The sequence below is a fragment of the Lolium rigidum genome, chromosome 7 (assembly GCF_022539505.1).
Source record: "Lolium rigidum isolate FL_2022 chromosome 7, APGP_CSIRO_Lrig_0.1, whole genome shotgun sequence".
In the NCBI taxonomy this organism is placed as follows: Eukaryota; Viridiplantae; Streptophyta; class Magnoliopsida; order Poales; family Poaceae; genus Lolium; species Lolium rigidum.
This window is the reverse complement of record NC_061514.1, coordinates 92,675,183-92,692,888: the sequence shown is the minus strand read 5'-3', so window position 1 is coordinate 92,692,888 and position 17,706 is coordinate 92,675,183. Positions and strand designations below refer to the sequence as shown.

At 42.6% G+C, this 17,706-nt stretch overlaps 2 protein-coding genes across 2 annotated transcripts; both read left to right on the top strand.

Moving 5' to 3' along the window:
* The first annotated feature begins 11,859 nt into the window (after nt 1–11,859).
* Nucleotides 11,860–12,432, top strand: LOC124671676 (mitochondrial import inner membrane translocase subunit TIM23-2-like). The gene has a single exon (XM_047208020.1). It carries the CDS (start codon nt 11,860–11,862, stop codon nt 12,430–12,432), a length of 573 nt encoding a protein of 190 aa, XP_047063976.1.
* A 3,148-nt stretch (nt 12,433–15,580) lies between these two features.
* LOC124677909 (probable glutathione S-transferase GSTF1) lies at nt 15,581–16,529 on the top strand. Its single transcript, XM_047213851.1, has 3 exons — nt 15,581–15,737; nt 15,828–15,876; nt 15,997–16,529. Exons 1-3 carry the CDS (start codon nt 15,588–15,590, stop codon nt 16,455–16,457), a joined length of 660 nt encoding a protein of 219 aa, XP_047069807.1. The 5' UTR covers nt 15,581–15,587; the 3' UTR covers nt 16,458–16,529.
* The last annotated feature ends 1,177 nt before the right edge of the window (nt 16,530–17,706 follow it).

The window sequence follows — 17,706 nt, the reverse complement described above, 5'->3', positions numbered from 1 at the left end:
TTCGCCTATATAAAGGTCCCTGACCTAAAACTTCGATAAAAAAAAGCCACGGTACGAGAAACCTTCCAGAGCCGCCGCCATCGCGAAGCCAAGATCTGGGGGACAGGAGTCTCTGTTCCGGCACGCCGCCGGGATGGGGAAGTGCCCCCGGAACACATCTCCATCAACACCACCGCCATCTCCATCAACGCTGCTGTCTCCCATGAGGAGGGAGTAGTTCTCCATCGAGGCTAAGGGCTGTACCGGTAGCTATGTGGTTAATCTCTCTCCTATGTACTTCAATACAATGATCTCATGAGCTGCCTTACATGATTGAGATTCATATGAGTTTTGTATCACTATTCATCTATGTGCTACTCTAGTGATGTTATTAAAGTACTCTATTCCTCCTCCATGATGTAATGGTGACAGTGTGTGCATCATGTAGTACTTGGCGTAGTTTATGATTGTGATCTCTTGTAGATTATGAAGTTAACTATTACTATGATGGTATTGATGTGATCTATTCCTCCTTTCATAGTATGAAGGTGACAGTGTGCATGCTATGTTAGTACTTGGTATAATTGTGTTGATCTATCATGCACTCTAAGGTTATTTAAATATGAATATCGAATGTTGTGGAGCTTGTTAACTCCGGCATTGAGGTGCTCTTGTAGCCCTACACAACTAGTGGTGTTCATCATCCAACAAGAGAGTGTAGAGTGGTTTTATTATGTGATCAATGTTGAGAGTGTCCACTAGTGAAAGTATAATCCCTAGGCCTTGTTTCCAAATATTGCAATCATCGCTTATTTATCGTTCTGTCGCATCTTTACTTACTACACGCCAGCAAGCACTTTTCTCGGCGCCGTTGCTACTGCTCATATACATTCATACCACCTGTATTTCACTATCTCTTCGCTGAACTAGTGCACCTATACATCTGACAAGTGTATTAGGTGTGTTGGGGACACAAGAGACTTCTTGTATTGTGGTTGCTGGGTTGTTTGAGAGGGATATCTTTGACCTCTTCCTCCCTGAGTTCGATAAACCTTGGGTGATCCACTTAAGGGAAACTTGCTGCTGTTCTACAAACCTCTGCTCTTGGAGGCCCAACACTGTCTACGAGGAATAGAAGCGCGCGTAGACATCGGTCTCCCCTCGTGCCGCGATCGAGGAAGACCAATCGGCTTAAGGTCGGGAACAAAGTCAACACGTAACTCAATTACCTCCTCATTTCCATAGCCCTTGGCAATGCTTCCTTCGGCCTAGCACGGTTACGAACATATTTCTTTAATACTCCCATGAACCTCTCAAAGGGGAACATATTGTGCAGAAATACCGGACCGAGGATGGAAATCTCTTCGACTAGGTGAACCAGGAGGTGCGTCATAATATTGAAGAAGGATGGCGGGAATACCAACTCGAAACTGACAAGACATTGGACCACATCGTTCTGTAGCCGTGGTAGATCTTCCGGATTGATTACCTTCGAGAGATTGCATTGAGGAATGCACATAGCTTCACAATGGCTACTCGAACATTTTCCGGTAGGAGCCCCCTCAAAGCAATCGGAAGCAATTGCGTCATAATCACGTGGCGGTCGTGAGACTTCGGGTTTTCGAACTTTTTGTCCGCCATGTTTATTATTCCCTTTATATTCGACGAGAATCCGGACGGGACCTTCGTACTCGCTCAAGCATTCAAAAAAGATGACCTTCTCTTCTTTGGTCGTAGCGTAGCTGGCACGACCTTGAAACCATTCCGGATGCCGGTCATTAGGGTCTTTCAAACGTTGCTCGGTCCCGCCGTGCTTCCTTTGTATCATTTGTCTTCCCATACACGCCCAAGAAGCTTAGGAGGTTCACGCAAATATTCTTCGTAACATGCACCACGTCGATTGCAGAGCGGACATCTAGGACTTTCCAATATTTTAGCTCCCAGAATATAGATTTCTTCTTCCACATGGGTGCGCGCTCGTCGCCTCCTCGCGGAACCGATTGTTCGCCAGGACCCTTTCCAAAGATGACTTTCAAATCCTTGACCATATCAAATACCTCAGCACCAAGATGCGTTCCGCGAGCTTCGGCCGGTGATCTGCCTTGCCGTTGTAATGCTTGCCTTTCTTTCTTATCGGATGAATTTTCGGAAGAAATCGACGATGCCCAAGGTACACGTTCTTCTTACAATTTGGCAAATATACACTTTCAGTCTCATGTAAGCGAGTGCGTGCATGCATTGTATCCCTTATTTGACGAGTCCGGAAAGGTTACTAAGAGCGAGGCCAATCGTTGATGGTTACGAAAAGCAACGCTCGTAGGTCAAATTCCTCTTCTTTGTGCTCATCTCACACACGTACACCAGGTCTGCCCCACAACCGTAAAAGTTCATCAACTAATGGCCTTAGGTACACATCGATGTCGTTGCCGGGTTGCTTCGGACCTTGGATGAGCACCGGCATCATAATGAACTTCCGCTTCATGCACAACCAAGGAGGAAGGTTGTAGATGCATAGAGTCACGGGCCAGGTGCTATGGCTGGAGCTCGCTTGCCAAAAGGATTCATGTCATCCGTACTTAGACCAAATCTTATGTTTCTTGCGTCGCCTGCAAAATCTTTGAACTCTCTCGTCGATCTTTCTCCATTGCGTTCCATCTGCGGGGTGTCTCAACCGCCCGTCCGATCGACGGTCCTCTTTGTGCCATCGCAACAACTTGGCATGCTCTTTGTTCCCGAACAGACGTTTCAACCGTGGTATTATAGGAGCATACCACATCACCTTGGCGGGAACCCTCTTCCTGGGTTTCTCGCCCTCAACATCGTCACCAGGGTCATCGCCTCTGATTTTATAACGCAATGAAGTGCATACCGGGCATTCATTCAAATTCTCGTATTCACCGCGGTAGAGGATGCAATCGTTGATGCATGCATGTATCTTCAGAACCTCTAAACCTAGAGGGCAGACAACCTTCTTTGCTTCGTACGTACTGGTGGACAACTCGTTATTCTTTGGAAACATAATCTTCAATATTTTCAGCAAGTTTTCAAATCCTGAGTCAGCTACACCTTCCTGTGCCTTCCATTTCAGCAAATCCAGTGTGCAGCCCAGCTTTTTCAGACCATTATCGCATCCGGGGTACAACGACTTTTTGTGATCCTCTAACATGCGATCCAAATTCTCCCTCTCCTTTCGGTTCGCAACTTCTCCGTGCATCAGCAATGGTCCGACCAAGATCATCAACGGGCTCATCACGTGCCTCTTCTTCACCTTCCCCTTCACCTTCCCCACCTTCAGCATCCTCCATGAAAGTATCACCGAAATGATCAAGATAGTTGTCATCGATGAAATCATCCCCTTCTTCATCTTCTTCCATTATAACCCCTCTTTCTCCATGCTTGGTCCAACAATTATAGCTTGGCATGAAACCCCGCCGAAGCGGTGCATGTGAACATCTCTTGAGGAAGAGTAACCCTTACGAGCAACACATGGACAGAATAACAAAACCCCACCGCTTGTTCGCATTAGCCGATACGAGGAAATCTTTCAAACCCGTAGTGAACTCGCCGGAGAGTCGGTTACCGTACATCCATTGCCGATTCATCTGCATTATTATAATATAAAATATATAATTAACCATCATGCATTTGTTAAACTAATTAACTAATTACAAACAATCGAAATCAAACAATGTACTACACACATATGCATATTTTATCAATGACACATGAAAGGTTCAAGTTGCTAACCGCGATCGAGGAGGAAAAAATAAATGAGTAAGCTCAAGTGTGGCTCGGACACTTCATATCATGTTTGTTTCATGCTCTTGGGGTATTTCATCAAACACCTTGTGTGCATAAGAGGAACCAAAAGCAAACCTAACACCCCCTTGTGAAGTTTGTGAAGAGAATGGCTCCAAATGGCTAAGTGCTGTTGCTCGGATGGGTATATATAGGGGAGGGCTTTAGTCGCGGTTGGCCCGGCAAACCGCGACTAAAGGTGGCCAACCGCGACTAAAGCCCCTCACGTGCACCCGGCTAGCCGGCGAGCGCCACGGGCCCAGGCCTTTGGTCGCGGTTCGCCTCCCGAACCGCGACTAAAGGTCCCATTAGTCACGGTTCGAAATATTTGGGGACTAATGGGGCTGGATGGAAGGCCCTTTTTCCACCAGTGACTACAAATGTATTGGATACATATAACCATGGACATTACCCGTGATAATGGATACACCGAGCCACTTTGTCTTTAACACGTTTATCTAAACTAGTACAAATGCCCGTGCGTTGCCACGGGTCCTCAAATTATATTTCTCAATACAAATATAATTTAGATCTCAAATATGAAAATTTAAAATAACTATACCTGAATCTGCAATGCGAATAAAAGTTAGGTTCGGAACCATGGTTATGGATCGTGTTTGGGTATCAAAATGATTTGAGAACTATACATGAATCTGAAATGCAAATGAAAGTTAGGTTCAGAACCTTATTAGCCAGCTTGGAAACAAGGTAGAGACAAAAACATGAGAGGACGGTGCAGCTGTGCAGCTGACAGTAGGCGATTGAAGTTGCATCTAATTCAACTTCTCTTCAACTAAGTGGCGTAAAAATAACTTTGTTCTAATACTCTTTGTAAATATTATTATATGAATGCCGATAGAACCCAGTGACATTAATTTCTTTATTATCGAAATTCGTTGTAAGAAAATATCTTAATGCTTTTGAAAAAATAGTTTATTTTCTGTCTACGTGAATGTGAATTATATTTACACATGCGTGCTTCTAATTTTTCAATACAATATAATTAATATGGATGTGAAAAACAAAAATCACACCAGAATCGGACTAAATTAGTTTCAGTCTACAGCCCATCTACAGATTAAAGCCCATCGCAACCAGCTAAAGAGAAGAAGAAAAAACGACCTAAGATTCACCGAACGTTTCACTCTCTCTCACTCTCTCTATTCCCCACCCCTCAAAAAAATAACTCTATTTATTCCCCAATGTCTAGCTCGCCGACCATCTCTTCTCCACCGCCGGCGACATGGCTGTCCACTCCCCTCCCTCTCCTAACTCCGCAGCGGAGGTTCCCATCAAAAGCGCGACCACCTCACGTTTCCCTCTGAGCCATTGCTCTGCTCACTCCTCCTCCTCAAGTACCTACGGCTGCTCGGCACGAGGCGGTTACCTCTGCCCACATCGAAGTTCCCGTTGTTTCCCGTCGCGTCCCTAAGCAGGCGAGTGCCGGTCGTGGCGGCGATCCAGCCACCATCGTGTGTTGCCACGGACGACAATGCGTATGCAAACAAAAATATTATTAAAATATAAAGTTCACATAGCAAAACTATAGTGTTTATGATGAGTCTTGTCCTTTTTTAAGATTATGTTTGAGACTGTTGCCACGGAGGACAATGCGCATAAGCAAACAAAAATATTATTAAAATATAAAGTTCACATAGCAATACTATCGAATGTATGATGATTTTTGTCCTTTTTAATATTATGTTTGAGACTGTCGCTCGAGTGAAGCGCAACCGCTAAGTGGTCTGTTATGAGTCGGTTGAATAAACACAACATTCATTAAAATATTTTTGAGATAACTTATATTTACGTGACCGAATTGCACATATCGAACTAATCAAATTTGTTAACTATTTACCAACTGTACACCAACAAGGTAAAAAAAAGATCAGAAAAATGTTAGGAGAGATAATAAACAAAAACGATAATCATGAATGCACATGTATGGCCATCTTCTAGAATTGAGAAGAAATATGGATAGTTCCGTAGCTAAATAACACTTCTTTTTGTGTGTTCAAAATTCCTTTTATCTCTTTAGATCGAGTGAATATGCGCAGTTTCATTTTACATCTCATCCACGGTTTCATTTTACATCTCATCCTCACGGCATACTACCAGTAAGAGACACATATTCCTTCTGGCAAAGAACTTCAATGGAATCACCTTTGTCCACACTATGGCTCAACTCTAATTATCTACTCATCTCTATGTGCACATGTATCCATAAATAATACAAGAAACTGAGCATTCAACGATAGAGCAAAAAAGAATTGTATTTTCTGACCAATTAATCCCATAAACCTCGTTCCTCGCACAAATCTGTCAATTACAAAATAACACTAACAACACACGATATATTAAACAGCTAGACCTTATTAATCTAAGCTCATGCTTCAGCTTCACTTTTGGCTTGCAATGGCTAGTAAAAGCTTGAAATATACTACTCCCTCCGTCCCTAAAAAAGTTGCTCAATTTTGCGCGCTTCACTGGACAAAGCAAGCCTTTTGCTTTCTCACAATATAGGATCTCTGAGCTCCAGAATTACCGAACATAAATGTGCCCTCCAGGAAGAGGAAAACACTGGAAGCCTGGAAGGTACCAATTGGTTGATTTAGTTTGCTCAAGGTAGATTTTGTCACCCAAATAATTCATTCATTTAGCTTAATTATACTGGAATACATATGCCACTAATATTTTTTTTAGGTGGATCAGACTTATTTAAAAAATAAAGAATTGTTAACAAAGCTTCGCTCTAGATTTTCCCAAAAGATTATCAAAGCTTTTCTAGTGAAAGCAGAAGAAATAAATGTTGTAGTGGAAATTTTCATTATAATATATCAAATATACCTTCATATAAGACATAACGGGAGATCAACGGGGCAAATTCCCTCACCAATGCACACCATAGCCAATCGTGAATACTGACAAAGAACATCTGCAGCAGCCTGCTTCTTCTATTGAGTCTGCAAAATATAGGAACATACCTCATACAGAAAACTCAAGAACATTCACTTGGATTTTAAATCGTTATGGAGAATTGATTCAAAAACAGCAATTGTCATCGAAATCTGGTTTAAGAGCATAAATCAAGATGAATTGGCCGAACAATTAAAACATAAACGAATTTGTACCAAGCAGTTAAACAAATGAAATATTACAGTTGTTGAAGATGGTGCGTGTATTTCTAGCATTGGTAGACAATGCAACCACTCTCGCATGTGTACAAACCAGTGCAAATAGGGTTCAACAGAGAACTGAGGAATTATAGCAAGAAGTAAAACAAGAACCCAAGTTGTTCAACAAAGATGAAAATGATGAAGATCTTGTACCTCCTATATGACTACATAGTGTTAAGGCAAGGATCTGTGAGTGTGTAGGATATGAATTGGTTGGAGGTCACGAATTGAGGTCTTTTCCAGGTACATATATAGGGCATAATTGCAAGCTTTGAAGTCCCCAATATCAGTTTAGATTGCAAATAAAAACACAAAGAAACTTTAGCATATGGATTCCCGAACTTCCATGTAATATTACCTATGCCAAATAATGTTGTTGCATCCTTGTGATCGTTTTTATGGTTCCATCGATTTTAATCTAGATGATAATTCATCAAATACAAAAACTCTCATATACACAAGCACTGGTATCTGACCATACTAAAACAGCAGTTAGGAAAAGAAGCAGACTTGTGTAATATTTTTTATTTGCATCTACTCGCACTCCAAGGAAATGAACTAAACCAAAGCAATTGCCCCTTTTTAGAACACGTAGAACACATTAGCACCTAATATGTAATGTGGTGAATGGAGCAAACAAAATATAGTGGATCTGTTTATTCTTCCACGGAACAAAAAAAGAAGCGTACCCAGTGCTGAATGCTCCCACAAATTGTAGGTTCTGGGTAAGGGTATTTCTAGGTAGCCTTTCCCTTGCATTTTATTATGCAAAGAGGCTGATTCGAACCCAGAACCTCCAGTAGAAAAAAAAAATGAAAGGAGGTGAATTGAAGCTAATAGTGCAGATTGTAGATATATGTGGTTGAAACAGTAGTTATGTAATGTGACCCAGCAGTTGTAAGCTCGGCAATTTTCTCTCTTCTTGGATCTAGACACAAACGTAATGCCAAATACAAGTCACCTTTAATGCATATTTAATATCAAATCAGAATTAAGAAAAGTGTATGGCTATGCAACAGTCTTTACTACAGTATTTACTATAAGCCTATAAGTGGATGATCTTTTGTCCTACCAGCAAAACGTGCAACTATGTAGAGAACCTATTTTATTTAGGAATCTTTTGTCCATAAGCCCTAGCTGAAAGGAAAATCTAATTATTAGATCTCATAACTCAATTAGGAAATAGCAAACATAAAGCACTCGAAGTCTTGGAAATTATCTCTACTAATCATGTAGATGAGTACCGGTTAAATATAATGTTAAATATAAAAACAACAGAAAATCTAAAAGTATGACATATGAAAATGTCCTCTAAACTGAATGTCAGAACCATCCAATTGTAAAATGCACTTGAACTTGACCTTCAATATTGTACCAGAGAACCATCAGATACTCGAGGAATGATGTTCAACTTGCTTCCACTTGCTAAATCATGAAGTATGGTCATGCTTATGGCTCAATTACCAAGAACAAAGATAAATAAATTCATTCCTTAGACTGAGCATCTTTTTCTCTGCTATTCCCAATCCAACAATCCTGTTTTTTAAGGCGGTAATGTGTCCTAAGGTATTCTACCCCTGATTATCACCTAAGCATCGTAGGCGGACGCCTAATCGCCTATGGCAAGGACAAATTCTTCAAGTGTCAATAAGCATATATTTCTATGCTATTCCCAATCCAACAATCCTGTTTTTTAACGAGGTAAGGTGTCCTAAGGCGTTCTACCCCTGATCATCACCTAAGCATCGTAGGCGGACGCCTCATCCCCTATGGCAAGGACAAATTCTTCAAGTGTCAATTCCCAAGTAACAGTAAGATGATCTCCCCATAGACGATAGATGTGTCATGTGTCATGTGTCAACAGGTAAAATAACTGGAAGGCAAAGCAAAGCTACCTTGTCAACTGGGCCAAACAGCACATACCTAAACTCGACGAGTCATAAAACCTGAAATTTTAGATATAAAAGAGCTAAGGATGGAGGGATCAGGAGGGAACACACCAGGCTCCGGCGTCCAGACCGAGAGCGCGTCAGGCCTCGTCAAGCTCCACTTATGCGTATGTGGCATGGTGGCGCCCTGGCAACCCAAGAGTCCACAACAGCAGCGTGTCAGACCTTGTCGAGCTCCCCTGCTGCGTCCGCTGGTCGGCTCGAGGAGGTAATCCCCTATCGAAAAGCATGTCGTGGTCCCCTCCTGCTGCCACCGCTGGTGCACAACAGCCGTCAAGGGACTGGTCTGGGCAGAGTAGGTTGACGTGATAGAACTTGAGATTGTTTTCAATTTTTAGGATATAGTTCATCAAATAATGTTTTATAAGTGGAGCATAGGTTTTTGTTCAAGTCACACCATTATATTAGTTACAGAACCTCTTATGAGTAAACTATAGTAAATGATTAGTCCCAGATACATATCATAATAGTTTGAAGAAACACACATGAAATGCATGTATAGAAGCACGAGACGATACTAATCTTGAGCATTCTAGCATCAGCCAGAGCCTAAACGCTGCTGTTTATGAGACATGTTAATGTCGAGTGTGTCTGGCAGCAGCAAAAATATGGGGGAGATGGGGATTGAAGTGATTATGGATTGCCAGCAAGTGGGTTGCATATCTGTTCACATGAGTTCAGCGCATATAATCCAATCACAGAGCTAGTCAGACGAATTTATTTTGACAGAATTATTACATTATACTCCATCTCAATCGAATTATTACAGGCAGCAGTATCCCCATTGTATCCAAAGCTTCTGGATACCATAAGAGGACTTATACAATAAGAGATGAAGATATATGGGTCTACAAATCAAAGGGGCTATCAATCACTATTCTCGATTCAGAGATCACTATTATCTGGTGTTTTTTTTCACCTGCTTGCAAAAAATATGTTTTCGAACGATTTGTTTGTAACATCACTAATAAAGCTGGCAAAAGGGTATTTTTCCTAGCATTCAAAGTTGGACAGAGTTGGTACCTTGAAGGAGAACACCGTAAGAAAGAGCAAGGAAATACTATTTGGTACCTTGGAGTAGACAAATCACAGATCTTGAGAAGTGGAGCTAGATTACTTTCCAGTAACGTATTCTCCAATTCCATGTCCCGGTGTCAAATTTGCTGAAAGCTCAAACGAATTTAGGATTCCACACCTCATCAGTAGAATAACTTTAAGATTTATTCACGAAAAGAGTTTACTTCGTTGCTATCCTCACCGTGAAGTGCCAGTAGCTAACACCATAAGTAATCTGATGGAAGAAATACCTCACCAAGAACAGAAAAGACGATGTTAGCACATCAATCTCTGAACCGTCTAATTCGATCAGACAAATAATCACCACATCCTCGCTGAATCTACCAACACAGCAGATCCGATCAAAGAGCTCATGATCTGAGCCCCATCCGCTAGATCCATCACTCTTTGGTCGCCAGCGACGACGTGTGATACGGCGATGACGGCCAGCAGGCCGGTGCCGTCTCGGCTGAGCGCGGCCCGAACCATGGCACAAGGAGAAAGCGGTGGCCATCGTCGCACCCAGTGGTTCTTTTGCTTCAGGCGAGAGGAGGTCTATCAAGTGGATCTCGTCGATTCCATCAGCTGGCTGTTGGCCAGGGCGGCGTGGGAAGGAGGGCGGCGGCAGGCGCGGGCGGGTGATGCGATATCTCAGGCGAGACGAGAGGAAGGAGAAGTTGGGCCTAGGCGCTTGGCCCATTTGGACACGTGCGGGGCGAGTGAAAAGAAGCGGACGAAGGAACGACTAAAGGCAACGACCAAAAGGACGACCAAAGTAGGGGAGAAGGGGGAATATGTTCCTTCTTTTTAAGTAGTAGATGATAATAAAGGCAAATGCAAGCCGAAGCATGCATTTATGGAAAGCAATTTCGGTTCCAAGACTATTACATCTATACTTTTGTTTTAGATAAAAATAAAGTTCAACCGTGTTGTTTAGTCTTTACTAGAGGGAAGCTGCCACGATATGCAAGCCGAATCCGGCCAAAATACCATGATTTTATTCTAGAAAAGTCAACCTAAGTAAAGTTTGATGAAACTGTTAGAAAACTATCAAAAGCCACGATAATATGGATATCATATAATAACATATCTCATGATGGTTCTAAGGGTGTTGGGTTTGTTTTGTAGTTTTGTACATATTAACATTTTCTATTAAAAACTCGGTCAAACTTTACGCAGTTTAATTTTTCGAAAAAAATATAAGCCTTACTCTTTAAAACAGAGGTAGTAATACTCTACTTCCTTTGTGTGAAAATAGGAGTCACATATTTATTTAGATACACATACTCCCTCTGGTCTGAAAAGATCAACGCGGAGCTAACGAACATCATCGTATAAATATGTACACTCCCGCGTCGATTAAATTCGACTGTATGTTGTACATGGTAGTATCTACACAAATGTGTGACATCTTTTTTTAGACCAAAGGGAGAAAAAATTTACACCAATATTTAAAATAAAAATAAACTACACGTGAGAGTTTTGCGGGATCCTATTTGACACCTTAGCTTCAACATTCTTTCACACAAGTGGGAGTGGGGAGGCTTTCTCAAAAACAGTTTAAAAGGAAAGCGAGACATGGTTAGTTTTTTTTTTTGTTTCAGTTTTTTGAATTTATTTAATCTAAATACCCCCAATAATTTGGGTGGGAAATGCATACTTTTATTTTGAAAAAAAGAAGATATCACCTTTTTGTTTTACGTGAAGAAAGTATCACTCACTGGTACGAAATGTGGAAACCATATGGACTGCTAGAAGCCCGATTGGGCCAAAATGAATAAACGATGCTCCAGTGTTCCGCCCCAACAGCCACCGCCAGCAAGTGAAGCCTGCCGCCTCGCCTCCACACCACCAAAGCCCTAAGCCTCAGCCCGCACCGGCCGCCGACGTCGCTCGCCGCCATGGCCGGCACCGTCGAACAGCCCCAGCACGGCGTCCCCGGCGGCTCCCGGCGCGTCTACACGCCGCGCCAGCCGGAGGGCCTCAACCTCCTGTCGGCCCGCGTGCTGTACGACCTGCCGACCTCGCCGGAGTGCCTCTTCGAGCCCCGCCAGGGCCGCTCCTGGGGCGACAGCCTCTGCTTCTACGCCGGCTGCGCTTTCCTCTCCGGCGCGGCGGCGGGGACCGTCGCGGGGATCAGGCGCGCGGCCAAGGAGGCGGAGCGTGGGGAGTCGCTCAAGCTCCGCACCAGCCGCGTGCTCAACCAGTGCGGCTCCGTGGGGCGCCAGTACGGCAACCGTGCCGGCGTCATCGCGGTGCTCTTCGCGTCGGTGGAGAGCGGCGTTGGTTGGCTCCGCGACAAGGACGACTGGCGCAACACCGTCGCCGCGGGGCTCGGAACCGGCCTGCTCTACCGTGCGCCTTCGGGCCCGCGATCCGCGATCGTCGGCGCCGTGCTCGGGGGTCTCATGGCTGGTGCCGCCGTCGCAGGGAAGCAGGAGCTCGAGAGGTACGACTCTCCTATGGCCGTCTAAATCGCAAGACTCATTTAGCAAGTGTCGATGATCAACTGGGATGGTGGGAGCTGTAGTATTTTGGCCAAGTCCTTATATCAGTTGTGTGTATGAGTGTTATCTGGACTAACAAGCTTTATTGGTGATGCTTAGAGCGCTGGTGTGCACTCTATCGAATTAGCTCAACGTGAAAATGTCTAAAAGTTGTCTCCTTTTTATCTGAATCTTTGAACTCAATGCTGTTATGGTGATTGGTGATGCTATGTTGCTCTATGTATGGTGGGTTAATGCAATGCGGGATGTGTGATTCAGAATTTTGTCTTGTTCTATTTCTGGTGTCTGCATATTGTGCATTTCAGTTGCTACTGGACGTGATGGATTCGTGTTCAACTGTGAAGGTGTAACATTTGTTTCTGTTCTATATTGTTTTTTATGTAAAATATGTGCAGCGCTGTTTGCACTAAACTGGATCCTCCAGTTATTCCTCTGTTACTGTGTGAACAATCTTGTCAGAACATGAACTGTTAAAATCCAATTCTGCTCCTGCCTAGGCGCTAGTTACATCAATCTGTCAACGGTTAAGGCAAGACATACCAAAATGCTTCTAAATTCTAATATTAGGTCAATCTGTCAAAATTCTGATATTACATCAAAATTCTGATGCGTATTACAAAGGACTAAATGTTATCGCCTCGTGTTTGGAACTTCAAGCTCAAGATTGTGATGGTGATGCTATATTGCCATACATACCATGGATTAATGCTGTGCTGTCTGCTGTATGTGTGATTGTTGCAGAATACATCTTTGTCTGATTGTTTAGCGTCTTCAAATATGGTGCATTTGGTTTGCTACTGGAAGTGTTTTGTTAGTGTGGCTACTAGTATGTAAATTGAGCATAAAAGCCTCTGTTTTATATTCCATTGCAAGTAACTGTATGTGCTGCTATTCCTCGTTTTATGGATATGCTGTCTGCATTTTTGTGGATAAGTGTCTGATCATGAACTTTTGTAAGCACTGATGCAAATCCAAACCTATTCTCAATTGGGACTACTGACAATCTCAAATATTTATCCAGTCTGCATTATTGCTTTCAGTTAGATCCAGCATCTTGATAATTTTACTGCAATGGACATGTTAATATGATTGTAGGCTATGGTGTCGGAGTACTGAAAGCAATAACTTTAACATTGGCAATTTTAGATTGTTTGTACTTTAATAGGTTTGGATGCCAAATTGCAGACGTTAGTCTTGATTTTCTACAGGCGGGAGTAACTTGTAGTTATACTCAACTATTCTTATCGTTCAGAGATATATTGATCAGGCCTGATAGATTGCATCTCAATTTCACGTGTGATTCTAGTTAGCTAGTGTTTGGTGTTAGGTTTTTTTTGTATGTTCTGGGCTTCTGGGCCATACAGGAGAGCATTTGATGTTAGATTTGGTACTGCCTTTTAGAATCCTTGCCACCCTTTCAAGCCTTATCAGAACAGTAACTTTCATTTGATAATCTGTGGAAATTTAACTTCTTGAGAGTACAAAGACTATCATTTCCACTGCTGCCCTTTTGTTTATATGGTTACTATATCGTCAAGGCATCCCAAAAAATTGTTTTTGACGTATATGATGCAAATTGAGTTTGCTATAAGAAGAAAAAAAAGGAAAACATGTACGCCAGATCATACGAATGTAGACTCACTTAAGAGAGGAAAAATGATGTTGTACTAGTGCGGTAGTGCCTGCTATTTCTGTAAAATCAAATTTATAATGTTGTAGATTTGTAATCTAGTTAAGAAGACTATTGTTCCATTAAGTAAAGCAAAATCAGGAGAAGATCAGTACTGCAACATGTGAAACACCTCGGTCGACAAGCCACAGCCTTCTTGTCCAGTGGTGTCCTCAAGATGAGTTATCATCATCACCTCCCTGCGACTTTAACTCGGCGATTCTAACTACACCGAGGAAATGAACAATGTCATGAAACAACTCAATAGGCATGTTCATAGATATAAAATGTAGGAATAAGGAAAACCCTGGAGGCCTGGACTAGAATGTCAATGTAGTGCATTCTGACAGGATTTTAGAACCCATGTTTTTTTTTGCAGTGATGCATTTCTATTGGTCATAAGAATGAACACGGAAATGAAGAGAATGAGGTTTGAGTTCATGTCAGATTTCGTCATATGGGTCAAAGGAATTCATTCCATGAAAATTTGACAACCTCAATCCTTTTAAGTTGAGTTCTTTTACTACCCTGAATTTTTTTTTGTCTTTCCCGAATGGTAAGGAAAAGAAGAGGATTGAGTCAAAAGAAAAATGGCTGGCTCCCGCTTGGAAGTCTCCATGGTGAATCGGAGGCTTAATCTTGATATACTCTAAGGATTGGTAAAAGGTGTTGTAAAAGAAGCCTTTACATTTCTATGAGAATCCTTCAATCAAAAGTGCCCCTAAAATCTGAGATGTTAAGCGCTATATGAATCCTGTTTAGACCACAAATGATCTTGTCTGTAAAATCTGAGATTTTTTTTTTTTTTTTTTGCGGGTAAAAATCTGAGATGCTGATTGCACCACAAAGGATCTTGTCCTTACTGAAGTCCTCACGGCCACATGTCACAGCTGACGATACTAGCACATTCAACTGTCTTTGCGCCAAACAGAACAACGAAAAAGGGGAACTTATCTTTTCGAAAAGAAAGGGGAAATTTTAACTTGTTGAGCCGGTCATTCCCATTTCCGTTGCCAAAGTTTGGAAAAGTATATATGAGCATGCGAATCAATTTGAAGTTAACTAGAGGTAGAAGCCATTGATTAATCAAAATAAAATGCGTGCTGGCTGCTGAAGACTGAGTTCTGATTCTCCCTCAGAAAAACAAAGACTGACTACTGAGGAACTAAAAGGGCATCCACGTAAGTGGGTACTGGGTACTGGGGAAGAAGACGGACGCAATGACGCATTGAGGAAATATCGCCCCAGGCGTGGAACCTTTGTGGTGTACCTAATCTAATAATCCGTGTTTCAATTTGATGGGAAAACGACGTCATGTGCAGAACGACCCCACTTGAGCTGAAAGTCAGTGGAGAATTCATCAGAAAAAAGTAGTGGAGAATTATGCCTCGTCGTCTATAAGAAGAGGCATGCTGCCATTGTACATCTCAACTTTTAGACAGACAACCAAGCAATGGCGCCAGTGAAGGTGTTTGGGTCGGCGAGGTTCACCAACGTGGCACGGGTGCTGGTGTGCCTGGAGGAGGTCGGCGTGGCCTACGAGGTTGTGGACATCGACTTCCCGGCCAAGGAGCACAAGAAGCCCGAGCACCTCGCCCGAAACGTGAGGCACATATTTTTGATTTCGCAGAATTTTTGGAATCATTTTGTCCAAACTTGTTGATTCATTTGTGTTGTTGCTGGATTCTTGCAGCCATTTGGTGTAATCCCAGCTTTCCAAGATGGAGACCTCATGCTCTTTGGTAAAACCTTTTTTTGCCTTATGCCATTTTTTCTTTTGGATTATCTGCCAATAGCTGTTCTTACTTCTCAGTGTCATGCTTACTTGCGACATGTTCTGTTGGATGTTTTCGTCCTTGCAGAGTCCCGTGCGATTGCAAAGTACATACTTCACAAATACAGGACAGACGAAGTCGACATGTTAAGGGAAGGCAACCTGCAAGAAGCGGCAATGGTGGACGTCTGGACCGAGGTCGAGGCACACCAGTACAACCAGGCGCTAGCGCCTATCGTCATGGAGTGCATCATATACCCCACGGCCTACGGCATACCGACGAACCAGAAGGTCGTCGACGAGAGCGTGGAGAAGCTGAAGAAGGTGCTTGAGGTTTATGAGGCTCGTCTGTCTGAGCATGAGTACCTGGCTGGAAACTTCATTAGCTCGGCGGATCTCAGCCATTTCCCCTTCACCTGTCGCTTCATGGAGACTCCATACGCGTCTCTCTTTGATTCGTTCCCTTCCGTGAAAGCGTGGTGGGAGAAGCTCATGCTGCGGCCTTCGATGAAGAAGATCAGCACTAACCTGCATCCTAAAATGGTTTAATCACGTGTGATTGTCCCACATCGGTGGATGATGTAACCACGATTGGGTAATAAAGGTGAAGTGTAGAGTTCAAGATACAGAATAAAATAATTTGTTGCATGGTCTACCATACCAATTAATCGATTAGATCATCTTCAAATTGGAATGGGCCTGGGTCGTAAAACTAGTGCCAATGGGGATATATGGAGATGGATTCGCGGCCGACGATGATATATCGGCTAGACACGGGCTTCCATTGATGATAGCATGAGGTTAGTTTGTTCGGGGACTAGTTATTGACACCTACATGTATTCAAATGGCTACACAACCGTGTGGGTTTTGCTGCAAGCACATGAGCGGAATGTTGCATGAATGTTGAATGCCAGAAGTTAGATCACAGAATTTTCTATGTTGCAAATTTGGATTTAAAATGCTTCAAACTCGTGTGTGTTTTGCTGCCATCGCAGAAACGCTATACTGCGATATTATGAACCCAAAGCGAGATCTTGAGTGTCTTCTACAAATGTTTTATGAATTGTAGATGTTCTCATGAGATGCGTTAGCCTTGTATGTTGCATAAATTTTTTAAAACTTTTCTTGTTTATTTTTCTTCAACCAACGGTTTTTGGTAGAGTGAAGATTTTCTACTTTTTGTTGTTCTATTGGTGTTTTTGAAATGTTGCGGCATTATCTGCATCGTAAAAAATATTGTGGTGAGTTACAATAGTATTTTGCTAGGCAGGTACATGTTATGATGTGATCGACGGATGCTACACATTTAGCCTTTTATATTAATCGAACACTTGGTGGTGGTGATTTTTTTTCCCAAATCGGCCTAGCACATGCCATTTTTCGCTTCCCAATTGGATTTGAGGTACTCTCTCTGGCCCCATTTACCTGTCGCAACCGTGAGATGATTATAGCCAGCTTGCTTGCGCATCCACGGCAAGGAATACGGGGCTAGAGTTTGTAGTTGTCTCCGGATGTACAACCTCCGAAGATCGCCATAGAACCTGTACACTTGCCGAGAATAGACGTTTGGAGCTTGGGCTACACATACCGCACTTTTGAACGAATCAAAAATAATATTTTAAAGTGTTTTTTAAAAATGGGACAAACTGTTTAGATGTTGAAATAATGTACTTTATCATCTTGAAAAACTCTCAACTCGAAAGTTGGCTTGTGGCCCATCTTAAACATGCAACACGATTTTGAGTCTGCCCCCACACTAGTAGGAAAAGCCTCATCAGTGGCGCACCAAAAAAACAT